Raw genomic sequence first — 25,432 nt, 5'->3', positions numbered from 1 at the left:
AAGCAATCTCTGGGATAAAACCAGGATAAAAACATAAAATTTAAATGTCACAATCATAATAATAAACGGAGCTGAGAAATAAATAAAGTGCAGATATCACGACTTGTTATTGAGCTCAGTGACAGCAACAGCAACAAAGCTGTTTTTTTAACACTTTGTCCTGCACCTTGGGACTAAAAACGTCCGTCCAGAGGGAAGAAGCTGAAATTCACCCAAATATAAGAAATATTATAAGAAAATAAAGAATTTAAAATAATAATTTCTCTGCAAGCTAGCTTTATTTTATTATAATATTTTATTTTGGGAGCTTCAAAACTTGTGAAAATAGAGCTGAAAAAATCAGTATTTGGGTTTTTTGGACATTTGAAGACAGCACAAGTTTTTGGCAATTTTTGTAGATACATGAATTGAAAAAATAATGGGCAGTTGAAGAATATACAATACTAACTGCTGAAATACTTGTGGTCTGGACTTTATACTTAGTTTATTTTTGGTAAAATGCTTACACAAGGGGAAAGGATTTTCTTTTGATGTCTTGCTGTGTGTTCTAGTTCATTATTGAGTCATCTGTGGACATGAAAACTTGATTAATGGATTGTCTGAATTGACTGTCAACTGTTAAATTTATCTGCAACTCTTTTGATAATTGTTTGAGTTTAGGTAACGTTTTAAAAAAAGAGTCAACATTTTCACCACTTTGATATTTAAAAGATCCAACAATTAATTGAGAAAATCATTCACAGATTAAACAACAATTGAAAATAATTTTTATTTGCAGCCCTAATATAAACTCACAGATGAAAAACAATCACAGCAGAAGCAAATTTATTTTTAGATTCAGCTGTTTGTCCGTTGTTGGATTGATTTCATACTGAAATGATGTTGGTCGGTTGCTGTGGATTATTCAATACACAGAAAAGCTCCTGAAGTAAGCAGAGGTGTCTTATGAGTGTGTCCTCAAGAGAGTGATGTAATAATGTGTGTGTGTGTGTGTTGCAGGTACGTGGTGGATCGCCGCTGGTTCGAACAGTGGAAGGAATTCGTGGAGACCGGAGACCAGAACTCGTCGTCCTTCCCCGGTCAGATTGACAACACTGAGCTCTTCGAGGGTTAGTTAAAGCTTCAGTCTGTAAAGAGACTAAATTTCAACTCTCTGCAGGTTTAAAATGACAAACAGGTGACCAATAAAATGTTATCTGCTGGTTTCAGACTTGGACTCTTACCACCTGAAGGAGCGTCTGGTGGAGAATGAGGACTTTGTGTTGGTACCGGCGGAGGCCTGGCACAAGCTGCTGGCCTGGTACGGCATGGTGGACGATCAGCCGCCACTGGAACGCAAGGTAGCAACACTACATAAATAACACTGCAGGCACTTTGGTATCTGTTTGGTGGTTGTGGCCTTCACGCAGTAAGTGTGTGGACTTGTTACGTTGTGCAAACATAAATCTGTCATATTGTGGGGACCTGCCTCTCATTTGATAGTAATGTAAATCATGAACTTTTTCTATTAAGGTTTGGCTTAAATGAGGTTAAAAGCTTAGCAAGTCATAGTTGTGGTTTGGATAAGTCTCAAGCAAATTAATGTCAGTCAAATAATGCTTAAGAAATGACAATTATTATTATTCACGTTATAATATTTGAAGAATAATTTTGTCAGTCACCTTGTCAAATAATCGACTAATCGCAACAAAAATTAAGTGTTAGTTGGCCAATGTCATGTAATTTTAACCACCAGCAACTGATTGATGAGTATATGAAATGTTATTTTCCTGAGCCCAAACTAACATACCGTAATTTCTTGTTTTGTGCAATTATCTGTTAAAAATACAAATTCTGAACTGAAAAAGCAAAAAGCAAATAGTAATAATTTAGGAACTGTAATGTTTACAGAAAGACTTAAGTGCTTAAAAAAACCTTGTCAATTATACATTTTAATATAGTTAACAAATATTAACATGCCAACAGACTACACTATAATGTCAAACATTTTTCCTGCTAAACACCATGACTTTAGCATCCTTGTGTTAGCATTTAGCTCAAAATGCAACCTCACAGAGCTGCTAGCGTGGCTGCTGACTCCTAGTCTTGTTACATTTTCTGACATCTACTATGATTATAATCTGCTAATTAATCAATACCAAACAAAACACAGAATTGTAGTTTTAATATATTCTGTGATACAATACATTTTTGCAAAGTTTATTGAGAAACTGTTGTAAAAAATGAATGGATAACTAAATACCTCACAAATACATAGTCGCATTATGACAATCTGCCTCTCCTTTAGGGATGAACTAAAGTAAAGATTTAAAGAGATTATGTGCTTTTGATGCTCACAGTGTTAAAATACATGGTTAAGACCCTTAAGAACAAAAATAAACATAATGTAAAGGCTAAAAGACAAGGTATACCGATAAGTCTTCAGGAAATGAATGTAAGTCAGTGTGATATCGTCTGATGTGATGCAAACGCTGTGTGTGTTTCAGGTGGTGGACCTGCCCAGCACTCTGAAGGTGGAGGTTTACCCCGTTGAGATCTTCCTCTGCCTTCATAGCAACATGGAGAACGTCATCACTGCACAGTTCAGCCGAGCCGACAACATACGTGAGTTTTTCTTTTATGTGTGTATACATCATTATTTCTAAGACAAGACTCTATTTTGTTTAATATTCAGTTTTACTGTTCACATGGGCACCACTACTTTGGCTAATGGTTGCTCAGGTTTGTGAAGCTTTAGACACCATAATCTGATTTGAGAAACCCACAGATGCTACAGATCTTATCCAGTTTCCTGAATGCCACCAACTACCTGAGGTGAAAGCCTGCTTTAACAAAGGAAATTGATAACCGTTGTTGTAATGCTCGAGGTTTTGCTTTTTTCAAGCCGGCTTACACAAAGAAAGCCTAGCTATGTCAAACTTGATTCGCAGTGAAACCCTCTGTACAGGAGCAGCGTCAAACGAGTGATGTAACAGAAACACAAACAATGCTGGCAGACGGCACCGCAAGTCAGAAATGAAAGAGTAATTAACAGCCTCCTAACACTGATGATACTGAACCTGTTATAAAAATTCTCAGCTACTACTCAACCAAATTCAGTGCAACAGAAATCAGGCACAATGAAAGCTATACCCAGTTTAGACACAGTAGGTGGTCTCTCCATTTCAGCTATTTGTAGGGGTCAAGAGCGACACTGAAAATGGTTAAACCAGTATTCTGTTTTAATCAAGGGACAGATCCGTTTTAACATATTTCTTTAGGGAGGGTCCAATATTTCCCAGGCACTGCATGTGGCCTCATAGAGCCCTTTTTAATGAATACCTGTGCAGACTAATGATGATGTCCACCCCTTTCCGTCAGCTTGTCATAGCTTTTTTGTGCATGTAAAAGGACTGTACACTCATAAAGTCCACACCTTCCCAGGCTTTGTTTCCATTACTTGTCTACGTGACCATGTAGCATATTTGAGTAGCACAGCTAGTTTAGCCTTGAAATATGGAATGCGCAGCCTTTTCGTAGTCGGCTATTATTGTCTCACTAGAGCTCCTTCTGCTAACGCTACCTCTGGCTCCTTGTACTCATGAGGCATATTTCCAAATCATGTTTTTATCTGCACTGTGTAGTATCACATTAAAAAAAACTTAATGGAAACAGCGAAAAAAAGTGTTAATTTCTTGCTTGAGGTGTTTTTTTTAGTTTGTTAAAAAAGAGTTAATGGGCTTCATGGGAGATGAAATGCCTTTTCTTAAATGTGTTCTGATGTAGTGAATAAAGATTTGTTTGTTTCTTCTTTGAGTTTTATTTTTACAGCAGTTGGCTATCAGTTTGTTTTGTTTTTAGCTTCTTCTACTCTGTTTATTATAGCCATGTAGCCTGTACTACCGCCTTCTGATGACACTACACAGGGAGTTTAATTTCTCCAAAGCATTTAATGGAAACAATACTAATTGACTCAATATTCACTCCTGCACAACAAGCACAACATTGGCTAGGAGTAGAGAGAATTCAGAAATGTCTAGCAGTATGACACAGTTACAGTGCTATATAAAAAAATCCAAAAAAATGTTGATTTACTTTGACAATTTTTCAATATTGAAAGGACACAGTTTGCCCCACAAGTGCTACCAATACTAGAAAACAGCACTGACTCTACATACTATAGGCATTTTAGTACTTTCATTTGCAAACACAGCCTGCAGTTCAGCCGAAAAAAAGTTGCTGATTTTATTAGACTATATTATTAGCTGTATGTTTGGCAAATTTTAAAATGAGAACTCGAATGTAAACAGTTTATTGATGACATATCAGTGGTGACGTTTTCCGACTTAATGGCTGGATGAGTAATTCAATGACCAATTCATACTGTTTGTACAATTTCTGGCTGATAAATGGATGTATATACCATGTTAAAGATTCCTTTGCGTCTGTGCAGATTCGATCCAGAGGGCGATGTGTCAGGCCTTCTCCGTGCCTCCGGGCTCAGAGTGCCGTCTGTGGATGAAGAGTTCAGACAGCAGCTGTGAGCGTCTCAGGAATGTCCACATGAGCGTGCTGGATGCCTGTTTGAGCTCAGGGATGGTGAGGACAAACTCTCATCTCACTCTTACCCACGTTATTTAACACCACAGTCATAATGCTGCTGGGTGTGTAAAGAAATCAGTAAGAAATCAGGTAGATTTGTTGCCATGTGCTTGTTTCTGTAAGTCGGTAATCACCTCCAACTTCTTCACAACACTGGCTCTCCTTTAAAATACCAAACTGTCCACCCCAGAGATAAGCTGCAACATGCCTCTGTGTGTGTGTGTGTGTGTGTGTGTGTGTTTTTTGTGTGTGTGTTTTTTGTGTGTGTGTGTTTTTTGTGCGTCAGACGGTGATTATGGAGACGAGGAATGCCGATGGTACTTGGCCGAGCTCCAGACCTCAGATCATGTAAGAGCACCCAACATGCCTCTTTTATTGTTCTTTAATTCTTTCTCTTCATGTCTCGCTGATGGTCCACGTTCATGTCTTTTTCACGACTTCCTTTCTTCTCATTTGTAATCATTTATCTCCCCATTGTTCCTCCCTGCTCCGGGAAGTCTCCTCGTTCTACCTGTTTGGTTGTCTGCTTTTGTCGTCACTTGCTTTCAGTTTTGTTTTCTCTGAAGCTCCCTCTCCTCTTTGTCTCAGTTTTGCTTTGCACTCCTGACGTGTTTTGTTTTTCATTTGTCATTCTTTCCTTCTTTGATTTCCTATTATTGTTTGCCAGCTCTCCACCAAAGTTTCTTTTTTTCTTTTAGGGATTCACTAACTATATACCTTAAATGTCTCCTTTTATACTTTATAAGACATCCGAAGAGTATTTTTTCCACATTTAACTTCACTTACATGCAATTGTAATTATAGTTTTATAATATTTGTGTATTTTAAAGCACAAGAAAGATAAAATAATTAGAGTAATAATAATATTAAGTGAAGAAATCAGCCTAATTAAATATCTTCACAACATTTAAAGCTTCCGTATTTAATATGTTTTGACTGTTTAAATTTGTTTTAGCTGTCCTTGGTATCAAAAGACTGTGTTCCACATCAGGACTTTGCAGGCGGTTTTAGGGCAACCTAAGAACTGCCCCTGTAGAATGTCTTTGAGGGTTGTTTTTAGGGGAGAACGTAGTACTTACTCCAGGGTAGGTACTTCTGAGCTGCTGTCTCAATACTGGTTTAAGGACAACAAGCGCTGTTTTTTTAATCCTTTCGATGTCGATATCCTCATCCAGCAGCAGTCCTCTCCTCACTAACATCGCCATCAACAGCATAACTTTTATCATATAAGCTAACAAAGAGGACAGAATGATTTATTTTTCACAGAATGTGCTTAGACCAAACAATATTTTTTTTGGAAAATAAAGGGATTTTGATGAGATATCACTTGATTTGGTTTTCCAACTGACATGCTAAAGACGATAGACCTTGAGAAAGTTTTTGCAGTTTCTGGGTGTGATTATTGGTGTAAATTAGGAGAAAAAACTTGATTGTCAAACCCAACGGAAGGTTTTTAGGTTTAGAGGGTCCTACACGAGTGACCTGAGACTGTGTACAGCATGCAGGAAATACACAACATTTCCATGTTTTTTTTTCTTTTTGGTTGTCTTATCATATCAGCCAAATGTTTTTTCTACATGCTTCTCCTGTTTTCCATGGGAGCTTATTGTAAATCCATTTCAGTTTTCTGCGGTCTGATGTGAACTGACCTAAGTTCTTGTTTCCAGGAGGAACTCTGTTGAGGATCAGGACTCGTACCGAGGACAGGCGGGAGTTTGCGGCCTCACCAACCTGGGAAACACCTGCTTCATGAACTCTGCTCTACAGGTCTGAATGCACACATGCGCACACACATGTACAGCACACTTTGATGCGACTAAAAACCTACTTGGTGAAGATTCTGTCAATTCCACCAAAAATCAGGAAGTAAAGTCTAGGTCTCAAGTATTTTGGACAGTTAAACATCTTCTTCAGCAGCTTCAACAGGTTTAATTTGAAAAAAAAAAAACACTGGAAAGCTGATCAGAGTCTCAGCTTTAATCTTGGTAGAAAAAACCGTGTGTGTGGAGATACAGTCCTTTAGAATATTGAGCTTCTGGAGACAGGACATTTTTCTTTACACTTTCCTATTTCCATCATTTCGATACGGTTTGAGTTTTTTAATCAGTCCAGAAACTTATCTTTTTTCTGAGTTTTACATGTTGTGGTGAATCCTCTGAGATAGAGGTCAACCAATATGTTTGGGTTTTTTCAGGGCCGATGCTACATACTAATGTACATCTGAAGTGAAAAATTAAAATCGTGGAGTCAAAATTTAGAATAACAAACTCTAACATGAAACCTTCTTAAATATCTTTATTTATTTATTCATTACATGTTTATTTGAAAGAGAACTTGCCACCATTCATCCTTGATTGGCCTTTACTTGTAGGTTTATCAATATTTGGTGGCAGTGTGATCAGTGCTGTAACTTGACATGTCCTCATGTCACTGTTCTAACAATAAATTGATCCCAATGAATCCTGCTTATTACTTCACCAAGGAACGTGACGGAGTTATGTGCTGATCGGCATTGGTTTGTCTGTTTGTCTGTCTGTTCTCAACTTTACTCTAAAATGGATTTGGATCAAAATTTCAGGGAAGGTCAGAAATGACACAAGGATTTGATTTTTGCGGTGATGCAGCTTATAGTGTGGATCCTCAGATTTTTTTAGGATTTCTGCATCATTGCGAGATAGCGGCATGACATCACTGTAACTATGACAACTATGACTCTGTCAGCTGCCTGCTGACGATCACATGATTGTGATCCTGCTACAAATCGACCGCTGCAGAGTTCTTAGGACTTATCTGTCAGAAATGATACAAGGAACAATTGATTAAATTGTGGGGGTGTTTCTGAGTCCCATCAATTCCCACCACCTGCTACATATTTAGGTCACGTGATTTGGTATCTGACAATGCCATATGGGGGAATGAACAGCGTTGGTGGAGCACTGTGCTCTCTGAGTGCTTTTTTAGTTTATAAAATGTTACAGATTTGGAGCTGGACTCCATTCAGAACTTGCTCTCAACCTTAAACCCAACTCAAAAACAGCAGATTGTTGCTGACATTGATGCATCTTTGAAGTTCTCTAGTTGGATTTTAATAGGTTTCAGGCTTGCAGAGTGTCATGAAACCTGCTCAGTGCATAATTATCACCTGTTTGGTGTCAGTGTTGCTCCTCACATTTCTACGTAGACAGTTGGAACTCTGCTTCACTGAGTCTCAATTTCTTTCGAAAGGATTTTATTCATGCTTATTTATAAGCTTAATTCATCTAGTAGAAGTGGTTCATTCATTTCATTCATCCAGAGCACACTTTAAATCCTCTAAGCCCAAAATTCTGCCAATGTTTTTGGAAGACATTTTATCTTTTTTAAAAAATGCCAAAATCACAGCATTTATTATAGAAAGAAACTGTTTCTGGAAAAAGTCATTGGGTTTCAACCTTTGGATGGTCCTTGAACTTATCTGAGACATGTAGTGTTGTCACAAAATTCAGTGGCATTTAAGTTTCGGATTGGGACATATCATCAAAATCACTTTATCCTTAATGAACTATTCATTTTTGTAAAAGAAAGGATCAAAGATTAACTTTTGTTTTTGTTTTTTTTTTGTTTGTTTTTTTTTTAGAATTTATGACATTTTGAGTTCTCCCTACTTCTAGCCATTATAGTGCTGTTTTCATAATAGTGCAGGACCTTATATTGCAGTAAAAAATGAGTCCACAGTGGCTAAAAATGTGACAGGAGAAAAGAAATGCTCAGAAACTGTTAGGCCTGCAGTTCAGTCTGAAACTCTCAAGATTTTCGTCACGTGACTGTTGATCAAAATGTTATGTTTCTGTTGAATTTTAGATTATGACGCACAATAAAATATTATGATTTTGATGATTGACACAAATACTACCAACAGTCTTGTAACTTTCTGAGTGCACCTGGTACAATAAACTATGAAGCTAGCTTCCTAAATGTGTTGCTGATATAAATTTAGACTACGCAGAGATTTATGCCGTCCTCTTCTTTGTCTCCTTTTGTCCATTCTAACTCTGCAGTGTCTGAGTAACACTCCTCCACTGACCGAGTACTTTCTGCGAACCTCCTACCTGGAAGAGCTGAACTTCACCAACCCATTAGGGATGAAGGGCGAGATCGCTGAGGCCTACGCAGATGTCATCAAACAGATGTGGTCCGGGAGACATTACTCTGTGGTGCCACGCGTCTTTAAGGTACCAACATGTTAAACAAATGATTACACTCTGATGTCTCTTAATTGAAACAGCAACATAAATAAAAGCAACGGTTCCCAACTGGGGGGCACTTTTCGAAAGTGAACTGTGGAGCCTTGAATTGGTTAATTTACTGAAGAATTTTGTCTAAATACAATTTTGAGGTATTTTATTAATTATGTTCATCTAACTTAATAGTTGTACTCCAAAAAATATTTGAAAAGTTGTACTAAAATGGTCACAGACATTTAAAAAATGTCTGAAAATACCTCATGGTAGATAAAGGACCTACGTATAGTATCTCACAAAAGTGAGTCCACCCCTTGCATTTCTCCAAATATTTAATGATATCTATTCATGGGACAACACTGACGAAATGAAACTTTCATACAATGTAAAGTAGTCACCGCACAGCTTGGATAACAGTGTACATTTTATCTTCCCATCAAAATAACTAAAACACAGCCATTAATGTCTAAACTGCTGGCAACAAAAGTGAGTACACCCCTAACTGAAAATGTCCAAATTGGGCCCAAGTGTCAATATTTTGTGTGGCCACCATTATTTTCCAGCACTGCCTTCACCCTCCTGGGCATGGAGTTCACCAGAGCTTCACAGGTTGCCACTGGAATCATCTCCCACTCCTCCATGATGACATCACGGAGCTGGTGGATGTTAGAGACCTTACGCTCCTCCACCTTCCGTTTAAGGATGCCCCACAGATGCTCAATTGGGTTTAGGTCTGGAGACATGCTTGGCCAGTCCATCACCTTTACTCTCAGCTTCTCTAGCAAGGCAGTGGTCATCTTGGAGGTGTGTTTGGGGTCATTATCATGTTGAAATAATGCCCTGCGGCCCAGCTTCTTAAGGGAGGGGATCATGCTCTGCTTCAGTATGTCACAGTACATTTTGGCATTCATGCTTCCCTCAATAAACTGTAATTTTCCAGTGCCGGCAGCACTCATACAGCCCCAGACCATGACACTCCCACCACCATGCTTGACTGTAGGCAAGACACACTTGTCTTTGTACTCCTCACCTGGCTGCCGCCACACACGCTTGACACCATCTGAACCAAATAAGTTTATCTTGGTCTCATCAGACCACAGGACATGGTTCCAGTAATCCATATCCTTAGTCTGCTTGTCTTCAGCAAACTGTTTGCGGGCTTCCTTGTGCATCATCTTTAGAAGAGGCTTTCTTCTGGGACGACAGCCATAGAGGCCAATTTGATGCAGTGTGTGGCGTATGGTCTGAGCACTGACAGGCTGACCCCCCACCCCTCCAACCTCTGCAGCAATGCTGGCAGCACTCCTACGCCTATTTCCCAAAGACAACCTGTGGATTCGACGCCGAGCACGTGCACTCAACTTCTTTGGTCGACCATGGCGAGGCCTGTTCTGAGTGGAACCGGTCCTCTTAAACCGCTGGATGCTCTTGGCCACCGTGCTGCAGCTCAATTTCAGGGTGATGGCAATCTTCTTATAGCCTAAGCCATCGTTATGTAGAGCAACAATCCTTTTTCTCAGATCCTCAGAGAGTTCTTTGCCATGAGGTGCCATGTTGAACTTCCAGTGACCAATGTGAGATGTGTGAGAGTGATATTACCAAATTAAACACACCTGCTCACCTTTCACACCTGAGACCTTTTAACGCTAACAAGTCACATGAAACTGGGGATGGAAAATGTGCACTTGGGCCCAATTTGGACATTTTCAGTTCAGGGTGTACTCACTTTTGTTGCCAGCAGTTTAGACATTAATGGCTGTGTTTTAGTTATTTTGATGGGAAGATAAAATGTACACTGTTATCCAAGCTGTACGGTGACTACTTTACATTGTATGAAAGTTTCATTTCGTCAGTGTTGTCCCATGAATAGATATCATTAAATATTTGGAGAAATGCAAGGGGTGGACTCACTTTTGTGAGATACTGTATATGGAGTGCATGAAACTCATCAGAAAAAAATCAATAAAATGTTTTAAAAATATCAGTAAACATTTGAAGATAATAGCAAATTCTCCAAACTTTTCTTAAAATCTCACACACATTGCCATTTGAAAGCTTGAAAATTATATAATGCCAAAAAAATTATATTAAAGTGTCTAGTAAGATATCTATTGACAGAGTGACTGTCTGGATCTGAATCATTACAGATCCCCCTAAATTTTAAATGTATATATTTCAGTAATAAAACACCTGATGTTTGAAAACTATTAATTAAAAGTCCATAAAATACCAGAGAAATATTAATAAAGTGTCATAAAAAAGATGTTAAAGTGACAAAAAAAATGTTTTAAAATATTATCAGTGTCGGGAAACTAATGAAGTTATGGCAGAATTTTTTCTTTAAAAACAATTCTAAATGTCAAAAAATGTTAATAAAATGTCTGAAAATACGACAAAGAAAAAAATTCTAAAAATAGTAATAAAATGGCTGAAAAGTAATTAATAAATTGTCGAATTTATAGATAAAATGTCCAAAAAATGTCTTAAAAATATAATAGTTGAAAATGAAATCTGAGTATATTAATAAAACATTTAAATATTAATACAGATTTCAGAAAGTATTAATAAGATATCTGAAAAATATGACTGACAGTAATTATATAGGAAAAAATTGTAAGATGTGCTGTCTGACCCGCGACCCTGGAAACAGTCTCCACGTGTCAAAGTATCTGCTTTAATATTCCTTCCCCCACCATCTGCAGTGAGGACAAGGTCATAGCTGTCTTCTTCCCTGAATATCAAATTCCAGTCAGAACAGTTTACAGAACCAGACAGCCTGAATCTTGTCTATCATCAAATGTTGCAGTGACCCTCATGTGTTATACATTAAATCATATCACCATTAAGCTCTCAGATTAGTCCACAGCAGGTTTTAGAACAGGCAAATTGTAGAGTGTGACTACATTGTTAACACCAAAGGCTTCAACCTGAGTTGAAAAAAACGTGACGTCTTCATAATGTCCTCGACATGTTTCGTGTGTTCGTGTGCAGACGAAGGTGGGTCACTTTGCGTCTCAGTTTCTGGGCTACCAGCAGCACGACAGTCAGGAGCTGCTGTCCTTCCTGTTGGACGGACTGCATGAAGACCTGAACAGAGTCAAAAACAAAGAATACATCGAACTACGGGATGCCAATGGACGACCAGACCAGGTAAGCTGCTCTGACTGTGCCTGAAAAACAACAGACTCTCAGTTCAGTCCACTGTGTAGCTGAAGATTGTTGCCTTTTAATCCTCGGAACCCTCACTGTGGGCCTTCACCCCTGTAGAAAAAGCTCTACCATAGCTAGAGAGGACTCAGAAATGAGTCCACATCACTGTTTTGATATGTCAAAATTGCAACAAACTGGCATCTTGGCTTTTTATACTTGTCACACATCAAATTCTACTGATGTTAGAGGCATCCAAAGTTGGTGAAATGTTGACTGAAGACTATATTTTTTGTTGGAAAAACATGGATACATCCATAGATATACCCTTAAAGGAACTTAAGGAACTGATGATCCAGTCCCACCCTCATTTGAAATTTTGCACTTTTTTCTATTTTCAGCAAGTATGGCTTCTGCAGGAGCCATTAGACTAGTTGTCCTCACAAGATTACTTGGTTATGGGTGTTTCTAGAGATATTGAGCAGTGAAAATTAATTCCGAGGTAGAATGCTTTCATGTTTCGTTCTTCTTCTTTCCGTACCTCAGGAGGTTGCTGAGGAAGCGTGGCGTAACCACCGCCGGCGCAATGACTCGGTCATCGTCGACACGTTTCACGGCCTCTTTAAGTCCACGCTGGTCTGTCCCGAGTGCCACAAGGTCTCCGTCACCTTCGACCCCTTCTGCTACCTGAGTGTTCCGCTTCCCGTCAGCAAGGAGCGCGTCATGGAGGTCTTCTTTGTCTCTCTGGACCCATACGCCAAACCTGTCCAGGTAGCTGCTTATACCTGACATTACAGCAGATGTTAATACCTGAACACAACGATAAGTTTTGTGTGTGTTTGTGTCTGCAGCATCGTGTTGTGGTTCCTAAAGCAGGAAAGGTGTCGGATCTGTGCACAGCTCTGTCAGAGATGACCAACGTACCGCCCACACGGGTCAGTGTCTTCTGTGTCTGGTTTCAGTTGATGCTGTGAAGTGCTGATAGACATTTTTAAACATCTTGTCAGTAGCCTCAGTGCTTGTGGTTGCATGTTACATGTAACATCGTGTAACAATGAGATACTGAAATTGTGACACTGACAGAGTACAAAGTGTGTTTGCTGGAAATATCTATGTAGCATTTGTTCAGAAACAATAGCAGTGGTGAGTTGGGCTGTGGTCAACCAAAGACAGTTTTGGTGGACTGAAATTGTACTTTTCAACTGGTCATTGGATGCAGGAAAAAACACCTCTGCATTGTACTTGTAGATGAACTAAATGGGCCGCAGTCCATTGAACACACTTTATCCGTGTGCCTTATTAGCCTAAATAAACATTAAAAGCTGGTATTTGCAGTATATTAAGTAATTTGATTCATTTGGTTATTTTATACTGAAATGATAACAACAGACTGACAGCAGACCAGCATGCACCTGCCCATATTCATATGATTAATGAAAATACAATTATATTAAATACAAACAGAGAGGCAGCTGCATCGAAGCCAATGTGCCATTTTTTAAATTGAATTTGCCTTATTAGGAATTGGTAGAAAGAAAACAAGTTAGAAAAATGCTAAATATCTGCTTTTATAGCCAAACTATGTCTTTATGAGTTAAAGAAAGTATGTCTGTAACTTTGTATAAGTTCAATGTCCTACACAGTGTGGGAACTTGGAGCTTTTAAACGTTTTTCTGTCTGACTGAATAGAAACACAGAAATTTGTCTTTTAGCTAAGTGCACATTTTTAGTAAACACAGTTTTGTCCTTATTTCCCTGACTCTTTCAAACAAAGGTGGAGAATGCAAAGTTAGCTTCATAGAAACCAATATTATCCTTTAAATTTGAAAGTACCAGAAGTAAAAGCTAACCTCCTGACTCTCTGTGTTTCAGATGGTGGTTGCTGATGTCTTCAATCATCGTTTCTACAAGATCTACAACACTGAGGAATCTCTGAGCTGCATACTGGACCGGGATGACATCTTTGTGTAAGAAAGAAAGAAATCAACTGTACTAGTTTCTGGCCTGCTGTACATAAAAACAGTTATTCATGTGAAGCCCTGCTGTGAGTAACCGTTAGCAGTTGAGCTTCACTACACTAGGAAATGTTGTTTACCTTGTGTTGGTGGTGTGCTGCTCTCAGAACACAATAAGATCTTGATGCCTGCAGCATCTTTCAGCTCACAGTCGCTGGTTCAGCAAGCATGTGAGGGCTCACTGGGACACAGTAACATGAGTTAATAAAGAAGTCTTGTTACTGTCACATGCAGATATTACACACCCACACAATTGAGCTCAGATGATTTTGAAGAATTAGCATCAGCCATGCAGAATTACAGCTACAGACAGATGACTGTAAGAAACATGTTCATTGGAGGAATACAATTAAAGATATTAACCCTCTGAGCATTTTAGGTGTTGTTTGTTTCTGTCACATTTTTACTCACTGTGGGTTCATTTTCACTGCAGTATAAAGTCCTGCACCTCTTTGGAAACAGCACTACCATGGCTAGAAGTAGAGATAACTCATAAATGTCTTTTGTGCAGTATAACAACTGCACAAAAGACACTGAACTTTCTAATTCCTTATCTCATAAAAAAAAAGATAAAAAAAAAAATAATAATAATAATAATTCTTTTACAAAAAAACTTGAATCAGCATTTACATCTTCTACAGGTGTTTTCTACAGGTGTTAACAAAACTGGGAAAAATGGTGACTCCACATTGGATATTTAAATTTTTACATTTTTATTTTCTAACTTGTCTGAGCTGTGCTTTGTGTAAACACAGCCTGCAGTTCATCCGAAAAAAACTCCCTAGAATTTGTCATGCAACTGTTGGTTGCAGCTGAGTCACTAATGGCTCCTCAGTTGTGCTAAAGGGGTTGATGGTGGCTTTTTATGTGAAACAGAATGTGTTTTTGGAATCACCTTCCTTTGTGTGAAGCAAAGTGGCTCTTTACCTTGTGTGCAGGTACGAGCTGAGTGTGCTGGAGGAGCAGCAGGAGGAGCAGGTGCTGCTGGCGCTCTACCTGAGGGAGCGCTCTCACTACAGAGACTACGGCTCAGGCAGCAGCTCGTACGGCACGACGCTGTTCGGACACCCGCTGCTGCTCAACGTGATGCGCAGCAGCTGTAGCCGGGAGGCGCTCTACAACCTGTTCCTGCAGAGACTGGCGTGAGCAAAGCATAAAAATTAAATACCGATACCCGCGTGCTCTTTAGGATTACAGTGAAGTTACTTACTACTGCAAGTTGGAATAAAATTACACTGAATGTCACTGAGGTGTTTTTGGTCTGTCTCTACAGGCGTTATGTGCGTCCCCCAGATCCCTCTGAGGAGTTGGAGGAAGAGGAAGAAGAGGAAGATGAGGAGGAGGAGCTGGACAAGACTCAGACCAACGGCATCAGTGATGGTATCATTTTGTTCTGCAGCTACAAGTATTTCTTCACAGTTTGTCTCATAGGCTCGTAAATATTAGAGTTTTAAGTTTTCAGGTAAACTATATGTCCAAGAGAAAGTTGCAGATTAATTTTCTTTGCTGCCTATGTTGACATTTTGCTGCATTTCTTTGCACATTACCAACACTAATTATGGGAAAGAAAGAATACTGACAACAATATATATTGTGTTGCCTAATGCACATACAGTACACTTTTGAGACTCACTTATATGAATTTTGCTCCACCATTACTGGTCCAGGATTCTCAAAGGTGAGGATTTGCTGCTTGTCTTGTGTTCTACATCATAAATATCTAAAATTTTGGACTGTTTTTCAAATAAAACTGATGTTTTTACTATTTTCTGACATTTTACAAAACAACTAATTACTAATCAAAATCTCAAGAGAAAGTTTCGTTCGTCGCAGGCCTTTTCAAAATTGTACATTTGTTCAGTTCTGCAGCTCTCCTCTGAATCATTCTTTGTGTGTTCTCAGATGAGGAGCAGGAAGATGTGGAGAACCCAGGACCCTCCCAGACAGAACCCTGTTGCAGTGATCCGTCTCCAAGCAGCCAATCAGACGGCACCGTGACGACTGAGCCCCAGCCTGAAGTCAACCACACAGAGTCGTCAATGGACCACGGTGAAACAGAGACCAGTAATGGTTCCATGAACCAGACTGAGCCTGTCTGCAGCGCAGACACCAACAGCAGCAACAGCACCAGGGACTCGGGCAGCATCGCTGGCACTGGAGCCGGGTCAGAAGCACCAGCAGAGCAGCCGCAGCAGCCCTGCGAAACTACAGAGGAAGAAAGTGAAGAAGGCAAACAGGAGGAAGCGTGCTCTCCCAGCCCATCAGCCAATGAGCATCCAGCTAAGAGGAGGGCGTGTCGTAAGAGGAGGAAGAGTCTGTTCACCATCCAGGCAGTCAACTCCAACGGGACGACTGAGAGAGGGATGGGAGAGGGAGGGAGCGCTGTGTCCTTCAGCTGTAAGTCCAAACAAAAAGCATCAGTGACATCATATTATAGTGCATTGCAGAATAACATGGCATCTTATAGTAGGTCATAGTATGTTAAGTTATTAAATATGTCATAAAAAATTGTAAAATTCATTTCATTCAGCTTTCGTAGTACAGTTTGTTATTAAATACATAAACATGTCATAGTACGTCACTAAAAGTTTCTTAAAAATATCATAGTATAGTATGTCACCACAAATTGCCATAGAATTGCAAGTCAAAGTATTATTCTGATTTCCTTTTTATTCACTGGCTCTGCAGCTCAGCCTTATGTGGCCATAGACTGGGACCCTGACATGAAGAAGAGATTCTACAATGAAAATGAGGCTGAGGTCAGTGTGAACTTTCATTTACTATTTATAGTTGTTATTAGCATCACATACTGTAAAGACATTTACAGTTGGCCACTGATGATTTTTATTGCTGTTTTTTTTAACTCAAATACAATATTAATATTCAAGATGTCAATTTAATAACAACACACTATATCTTGTCTGATATTCATTGTTCAACATATGACAAAACTAAGATGATTTTTCATACGATAAAATATTCCTAAAACCATCACCACCTGTTGCACACAAAATCACAAACATTTCACTTTTCCTTCTGCACTTTTCTGATTGTTGTAATGAAACTTTAAATTGTGAAACATTTTCTCTTTTCACTTTTCCGTGCAGAAATATGTGAAACATGCTAGTATGGAGGTTCCTCAGCAGCAGACGACAGTTCAGCTGCAGGAGTGTATCGAGCTGTTCACTACTGTGGAAACACTGGAGGAGGAGAACCCATGGTAACACACACTCTGGATCACACTCAACCTCATTACTGGAGGAACATAGTATAGTAGAGATACAAGCATCGTGGGTTATTCTATAGTATATCTTATTGTCGTATGTCATATTGTAGTCTATACTGTACTATATTATGCAGTGGTAAAGTAGGCAATATACTATGTCATAGTATAGTATATCTTAATAGTAATGTAGACATGGTACAGTATATTGTAGTATGTTTTACCATAATGTGTCATAGTATAGAAGGGTATTATATGGTAGATCATAATAAAGAATGTCGGCTCTGGGTGCCCCCTTTAGCACATATTATACACTTGACTGTCAGTGTAATGTTTTAAAAACAATGAAAGTAAAATGAAAAAGAGCTAAAAAAAAAAATAATAATAATAAAATAAAAATGCACGCCTACCAGAGATTTAACTAAGATCTAGTGAATTCCAGTTTAGTCACATTTCCATGTTTCCCAGAATTTGAAGATCCCTTTTGAGGGTGCAAAAATTTGGTCTTTAATTATTCTGAATGAAGAACATTATTTAAAGTAATCCTACTAAAAGCTAACTAGCAATACTTAGCTGAGCCTCTGACTGGTAGATTCCACCTGGTTGTGTGTGGTTAAGCTGCATTTATATCACACGTCTTAATGGGTGTAATTACTCCACCATGGAGGCGGAGCCTCAGCGGAGTTATGTTACGATCGGCGTACGTTTGTCTGTCCGTCTGTGCGCAACGTTACTCAAAAGCAGACTAACTGATTTGGATGAAATTTTCAGAGAAGGTCAGAAATGACAGAAGGACCAAGTTAAAGATTTCTGTATCATTGCTAGATAGCGTCACGGCATCACTGTAACCATGACTACAAGTGAACATTATTTGTGGGTACATCTATATTAATGGCCACATTCTATTGTGCCGTGATTTCTGCCATGACATTTTTTCAATATTTCAGCCATCAGAAATGATACAATGACTGAGCAGCTTGGCAGAATACTGCGCTCTGAGTACTTTTCTTGTTCAGAATGTTTTTATTAATATAGCTCCTTATACAAATTACAAACTGTTTTCCCTGGCTCCTAGATGCTAATAGTCAGCACAAAAATTAATACAATTTTGATTTCACTCCTGATGCACTTGTTCCTCTGAATTTAAAAAAGTGTTTAAAGGGTTATTTGCACACGGGTCAGAGCATGATGATGCATGTCTGTTTACAGGTACTGTCCGGTGTGTAAGAAGCACCAGCTGGCCACTAAGAAGCTGGACCTCTGGTCTCTGCCAGAAGTTGTCATCATTCACCTCAAGAGGTTCTCCTACACTAAGTTCACTAGAGAGAAACTTGACAGCATCGTGGACTTCCCCCTCAGGTATATATATATATATTTGCATAAACTCATACAGAGACACACAGCAGGGTCAGACTCTGTAAACTCACCAGTTTCTGTCGTGATGTTGCAGAGACCTGGACTTCTCCGGCTGCCTGTTGAGGAAAACCGTGTCCAGTGAAGAGCCTCCAAGCCGCTACGACCTCATTGCTGTGTCCAATCACTATGGAGGACTCAGAGATGGACACTGTAAGACCCTGTCACTCATGGTTTTTCATCTGAGTTAATTGTCTGACGTAGGAGATGTATAAAAGTTGAAAGTTGATGTACTAGTTCTCCAGACAGCTATTCATCAATTGCAAGTCATGGCTAAAACCAAGGAGCTTATTTAGCCTCTGTGAGAATTCATCACTGAGAGAGTTTTACGTTGTTGCTGCTCACAGGCCAGTAAATGACAATAAAGCCATATCCATGTGTTTTTAATGAACAATCATCAGCTCATACAGTTGTGCGTTTGTTCCTACAGACACCAGCTACGCAAGAAACAAGGACAACGGTCAGTGGTATTACTTTGACGACAGCAAGGTGACGTTCGCCAGAGAGGACCAGATCATGGTCAGTATCACACACACATCACAGACTGATTAATAAGACTTTATTCAGGAAATTAAGTTATATTCGAGGATAAGACATGTTCATGAGATTAGGTAAAGTTTTTCAGCAGAGTACTAGTGTGACAATATATGGTTTCTTTGTATCTTTAATGCTGCTCAGCTGGTGAGTGTTTTCAGTGTCAGTCAGCGCTAATGTTTGATCAGTGTAACCTGTGGAGGGTTTGGAAATCTCTTCTTGACGCCTGAAAACAACTTCAAAGAATCTCTTGACATCTTTACTGCCGAAATAAAAGAAGGAAATCAAACAACAAAGACTTAGAGCTGTCATATATGATGCATATCCTCCAATTTGGGTCAACAAGGTTTTGGGTTCATAAAGTGGTGCATTTATTGGTCATTATTCATTTTAAAATCTCAGACAGTATACAGCTGCCTACTGTGGCTGAATATCTAGTGGCTGTTTGGACTTTGGCTGCTGTTGTTCAGTGTGTGTTTCCGTGGATACATCCAGCTGCTACTGCTGTGCTTCTGTGACAAACATGTTTATTTAGTTTAGGAAGACAGCAGCTTCAATTCAACTCTCTGCCAGCAAAACTATCAGTGCAGACACACTACTGCTCCACATACTGCTGTATGTAGCCGCTATTACAACCATTAACAGCATTAATTGTAACAATGGCTACAGCTGCAGTGATAAATGTCATCCCAGCTACGCTGAACCAGCTCCTCTTCTCATTTCTTCATTTATACATCCTGAATTCCTCTCCCCTCGTCTTAGTTTCTCCCCCCAGAGATGTGAGCAGAGGAGGAGTCAAGGCAACAGGCATCAAATAAAAGGAATTGTAAAACGGTTCAGTATGACCTATGGCACAGCTGCATCATCCATCCTTTGTTTTGCTGCATTATGTTATCTCTGCCAGAAGAGAAGAACAGTGTTTATGACAACCTACAGTGTTTTTTTTAGTTAATTTTTTTTAATTTATTTTATTTAACCTTTATTTTACCAGGTAAGTTAGTTGAGAACTAGTTCTCATTTTTAATAATGACCTGGTCAAGAGGCAGCTACAGCAAGGTGAACAACAAAAACAGGTTACATATGCCGCAGATCAGACAGTATTACAAAAACAAAATACACAAAGACTTTAAAAATAGAAAGGCTAAAAACAGGTGCAGTGGTCCTGAAGTGTTTCTCTAGCTGATTTTTTTAAAATGACAATAGTGACATGCATGAGGAGAGTTTTAGGGACTTTTGTAGAGAATTCCAGTCATTAGCGGCAGAAAACTGAAATGAGGATCGACTGAGAGTGGTGTGAACTTTGGGAGTGAGGAGGTGAATGAAACTGCTGGAACCAAGAGTTCAGGTGGAGTTATGAATGGTAAGTATGAGCTCAGATATGGTGGTGTTTTACTAATGAGGGTTTTTTAGATGAAGAGATACCAGTGTAATTGTCTACAGGAGTGAAGAGAGGACCAGTTCACCAGTTTGTACAAGCTGCAGTGGTGGTTGTTGTAAGGAGCTCCGGTAGCAAAGCGGATGGCACAGTGGTAGATGGTATCTAATTTATGGAGGAGGGTTTTTGAAGCAGATCTATATCACACGTCACCATAATCAAATATTGAAAGGACTGACATTTTAACAAGGGATTTGGCAAATTGTGTGAATGAAGATTTGTTGTGGTAGAGAAAGCTGATTCTAGATTTTACTCTGGAGAGGAGAGTACTGATATGTTTTTCGAATGAAAGTGTGCAAGCTAGCCAAATTCCCAGATATTTATAGCAGGACACGAATTGAATCTCAGAGCTGTTCAGTGAAAGACGTTTGATTGGGTTTTTGATTTGTGGAAGGTTTCTGTTGAAGACTGTACTTTGGTTTTGCTTGTGTTTAGTGACAGAAGATCAGAAAAGGCGTATTGAATGTTATTAAAGCTAATCTGTAGCGCAGACAGGGCTTTATTTATTACACTTGTGCTCTGATGTAATAAAGAGGTGTGACACATAAATGAACTATACAAATAAAGAGCAACATATTATGACTGAGTGAAGTATACTATATACACACATTTGTCAGTCCTGCCCCTGACATGGTTTTTATACCATCATAATGCCACTATTTGTATAGTGTCACAACTTTTTTTTTTTTTTACTTCACGGCACGTATGTGTGTGGTATTCCTTATTGAGTCACTGTTAATGTGACTGTTATTAAGAAAAAAGCATCATAATATACGACCTCTGTACTTCCTTGTCACATTCTGCAATATTATGAACTGAATTCTAAGTAAACATATTCTCCAAGTTGTCAAACAGTATTCTGCTTGTCTGACGAATCATAAAATACAGCAAAATAATAGACAGATGATGAAGCAGTGCTACATGTCATATGTAACTGGTATCGCTGTAGCTATGAAGCAGTGATGTGTTGTATTTATTGACACCTGCTGCCTCATCGCCTCCACTAGTCAGGTGGGAGGGACTAAGAACTGAAATGAAGCCTTGGAACAACATAGCTGTCACTGAACCGCTGCAGGTTCAAACAGTAACAGTAGCCACAGCCACAAACCAAACAGCGGCAGATACCCAACCACAGCTTGAGACTGTTGGAGATTTTTAAATATTGAATCCATTCATGTCCAGGTTTAACTTTATTCTCTGTAACATGAGTTTGTCTCCTGCAGACCAACGCCGCCTACGTCTTGTTCTACCACCGACAAGACAAAATCAGAATACCCACTCTACCAGCCCCCAACGCAAGCCCCGCCTCCTCCACCCAGTCCGACGTCACTTCCTGCAAAGACGACGAAGCAGCAGGGCTGGGCGCGTCCTCTTACGTTGCCATGGAGTAAGACTAAATCACTTTGTCACAACAGTGCAGCGGGCCTTCTCTTCTGTTTTCAGGTTTTTCATTTTTACATTTAAATGACACTTGAACTTTTTTTTTGTTCCCAATTACTAAAAACAGGAGAAAGCACATTTGCAGGCTGATATGAGCACTTATTTTCTCCTCTAAATGCTGTACACACATCAGTTTTCTCAGCTCGGTAGGTAACGCTGACACTTAAATCCTCAGGCTCAAAGACTGAAAGTGATGCAGGTGGAGTGGCTCAGACTGAGACTGTTGATTTGGGCCTAAACTGAAAATAGAAATGTAGTCCGGACCCCCTTATACGGTACCTTCTAAGTGTCCACACTGAGTTAAGCTACAATTTTTACACCATTTAATTTTAATTAATTGATTTAAAGAATCTATTATTATTTCATACATCCTAATAGTGAAATTATAAAAAAGATAAACATTCCAATAAATAATTACTTTCCAATGAAACTGTACTACAAAATAATTAAAGGCTTTTAAATTTTCAGATTTGTGAAACCTTCAGAGTAAAGATGTCTTATTCTATGGAGCAAATGTCATAAAGTAAACAACAGGTGTTGTTTAGGCTGTTAAGTAAACATGTATTTGTTGCATGTGCCACTGAATTACTGCATCCAACCCACCAAACAGTAGCTGGAGCTGGTGTTTTCTGTGATTGGCCAGCGTGGCCAATAATAAAAAATTGCACATCCAAAAAAAAAAGCCTTTTTTAAAGTTAATTTCAAATGTAGTTGATCACAATGTCACCTTCAAGACATTGAAGATAAGGAATTCACCATTTAGAAGCAGACTAAGGACATCAAATTGATATTTCTTTGTATCATTAAATTTGGTTTGTCCTTAAAGTTAAATATTGTCAAAACCTGTAATAATTCCAGTGGCACTGTCAGGGATCCACATTTAATAGGAATTAATTTAACCTTCTAAGATAAAATGACTGCAGTTTCTGCTTCTTCATATTATTTTCCTGCGAAATTAGGTTTGAACATTAATTCCTGAAAATTACACATCATCAAATTCTGCGTTAATACAATAGTGGCGCTGTCGGGATTCCATATTACAGCTAGGATACAGTACAAAGTTTTAATATTTGCTGACCCTCAGTGTTTGAACATTCTAAAGTTTGACCCAATTGCACAAGAGAGATAAAAGCTATTAAATAATAGTTTTGCTTTTAGCTAAATTGTTAAATTATCTTAACATTCCTCTGCAGACAAAGTAAGTAACAGATACATGGCTTGTTTAGCCGCTGTGCTATACAGCAGGAATTCACAGTGGACTTAGGAGCAAACAGCCGTCAGGGACGAGAAACAAATCTTTCTTTGTATATTTTGGTTGTTTTTCTTCTGCTATTTATTTTTTTAATGAAATAATAATTGCATCTGTCACATGACTACAGTTTTTCTTGAACGATTTGGATGATTGGTGCAGGATATTGAGACGCTTATTTTTCATATTTATGATAAAATCTGTATTCAGGCAGAAACATCACTTGGCAGGTGAGCTGTTTGATTTTCCAGTCTGTGCGGAGCGACGGACGCAGGCCAAGTTTCCTCTCTGATTTTAAACCAGCTCTGTGTACAGTATTTTTGTATTGTAATTAATGTAATATCATTCCTGGGTGGAGCAGGAGGGAAGCTTGGGCTGATTTCTTTCTTTGGTCTTCCCTGTCAAATATCAGATGAAAATATTTTATTGTACTTTCAATCTTTTGATATGAATAAAAGGATAATTATTATTATCAGATGAGACGTGTAAGAGTTCTTATGCTTTAACTGGGCTCCAGACTAACATTTTACACTGGTTGCACAGATTTTGAGAGATGCCATATTTTACGGATTTTCCGTTAACACCTCATATGATGAAGACAGGTAGAAGCTAGTCTTTGATTTGGATCTCATTTTAAACTTTGATTTGTGTTAAAAATAAACTGCTTGTTCTGGAATTTATCGCTAATCTGTATAACAAATGAAGCTCAAAAGAAGATGAGAGCAGGTTTCTACAATACAAAGTACGTCGGTTGGGAACTAAAAAATGTCAGACGTGAAAAGGGACTGTAAATGTTATTGACAGATCACAGGCAGAAACCTGCCCTTGCTGGGTCGAGTCAACTCTCCTTCAACGATGAAGCACATTTTTCTGCACATTTTGTACAAGACACTGTCAAAAATGTAAATATATATGAAATACCAGGACTGTAGTGTTATTTGTTTAACCCTGTGAAAAACCTGCTGCCATACTGAAAGGCATGTCATTTTGAAAGAAAGAAAAAAAAAATACATACACCATTTATCAGCTTTAAACTATGACAAAACCACAAAATAAGTACGCAGATTTTATATTTCATCAGTCCTTGAACTACTTGTATGACTTCTGGTCATTTCAGGAAAATTAACCAAGCCTTGACTTAAAATCTTGTATTTTGTGTAAAATCATTTTTTTCTACATGCCTCATTTGAGAATTTACTACTAAAAAAAAAACAAAAAACAGTTGCACCTGATAATGTAAAAACACAAAATCCTGCACTCCATGATGCAACCTTTATGTTTGAAGTGACTCAGCATTAATACTGAATGATTTAAATGGGCAGAAAAAAAAGCCTTAAATTTGAAGTTTTTTCATTGTAGTTATAGCTTTTGCAAATAATTCTGATAATATTTTGCTGCCTTCTCATCATTACTAGTTAACGTATAAACTGCAAAAAAGCAGTAAATCCACTGTGCTGATGAAAGGTAACTGTTACGGTGGAATGTTTTCTTGCATATTTTGTCATGAATCAATCAAACCTTAGAGGTCAATGCGACGATTCAGAACATTTGTGTCACTTGGCTGTCTTGCTCGACTTATGCTTTAAGCAATTAAAAAATGTTAATGAATTTCAACCACATTACGCCAACCACAACTGTGAATGTTACTGCTCACTTTGCGCTGCACCTACAGTGTGTGAAGCATGTACTTGCTGCGCTAGCGTAACAAATTTTCAGGAATAATTTGGTAATTTTGCTATAGTATTACCAACAGCTATGCATCTATTTAATAATACTACACAGTACACACATACTTGACACCTACATTAAGAAAATAGTCACCGTACAAGATGCTACAATTTACAGATGTTTCCTGAACGACTCGGACTGCGTAGATGCTAGCTAGCTAGCCATCTGTGCACAGGGAAGCTTCTAGTCTCCACTCTGTTACTGCAGCATGGTTAAGAGTGATTCACTTGGAGGTTTTTGGAAAAAACTTTCCCCTTTAATGCATGTGCAAAGAGCTCCTTGACCTTAGATCTACCGGATATTGAGTGATTTTCACTTCCTGCTGCTCAGAGGTCTACACAGACCGCCCTGCTAAATGTCAGTCAGCAGGGCAACCCATAAAAATGCTGAGTCAGGCTTTGGTAATTTTGGTCGCATTTAACTTTACTGTCAGTCTGTTTATTCTCT

The 25,432-nt window shown here is 38.7% G+C and overlaps 1 protein-coding gene across 1 annotated transcript in view; it reads left to right on the top strand.

Moving 5' to 3' along the window:
• usp11 (ubiquitin specific peptidase 11) overlaps positions 1-23,734 on the top strand; it is a 28,957-nt gene extending 5,223 nt beyond the window's left edge. The window contains exons 2-21 of the mRNA XM_035958496.2: positions 1,000-1,109; positions 1,210-1,340; positions 2,487-2,604; positions 4,433-4,578; positions 4,868-4,929; positions 6,249-6,348; positions 8,619-8,792; positions 11,793-11,951; positions 12,495-12,719; positions 12,800-12,883; positions 13,821-13,915; positions 14,902-15,105; positions 15,237-15,343; positions 15,866-16,360; positions 16,652-16,722; positions 17,071-17,183; positions 18,396-18,545; positions 18,637-18,752; positions 19,030-19,118; positions 21,792-23,734. Of these exons, the coding sequence (XP_035814389.1) occupies positions 1,000-1,109; positions 1,210-1,340; positions 2,487-2,604; positions 4,433-4,578; positions 4,868-4,929; positions 6,249-6,348; positions 8,619-8,792; positions 11,793-11,951; positions 12,495-12,719; positions 12,800-12,883; positions 13,821-13,915; positions 14,902-15,105; positions 15,237-15,343; positions 15,866-16,360; positions 16,652-16,722; positions 17,071-17,183; positions 18,396-18,545; positions 18,637-18,752; positions 19,030-19,118; positions 21,792-21,959 (2,917 nt within the window). The 3' untranslated portion in view covers positions 21,960-23,734. The remainder of the gene's footprint in view (positions 1-999; positions 1,110-1,209; positions 1,341-2,486; positions 2,605-4,432; positions 4,579-4,867; positions 4,930-6,248; positions 6,349-8,618; positions 8,793-11,792; positions 11,952-12,494; positions 12,720-12,799; positions 12,884-13,820; positions 13,916-14,901; positions 15,106-15,236; positions 15,344-15,865; positions 16,361-16,651; positions 16,723-17,070; positions 17,184-18,395; positions 18,546-18,636; positions 18,753-19,029; positions 19,119-21,791) is intronic.
• The last annotated feature ends 1,698 nt before the right edge of the window (positions 23,735-25,432 follow it).

This window comes from Amphiprion ocellaris, chromosome 8 (assembly GCF_022539595.1).
Source record: "Amphiprion ocellaris isolate individual 3 ecotype Okinawa chromosome 8, ASM2253959v1, whole genome shotgun sequence".
Taxonomy (NCBI): Eukaryota; Metazoa; Chordata; class Actinopteri; family Pomacentridae; genus Amphiprion; species Amphiprion ocellaris.
This window is presented reverse-complemented; position numbering and strand designations above follow the sequence as displayed.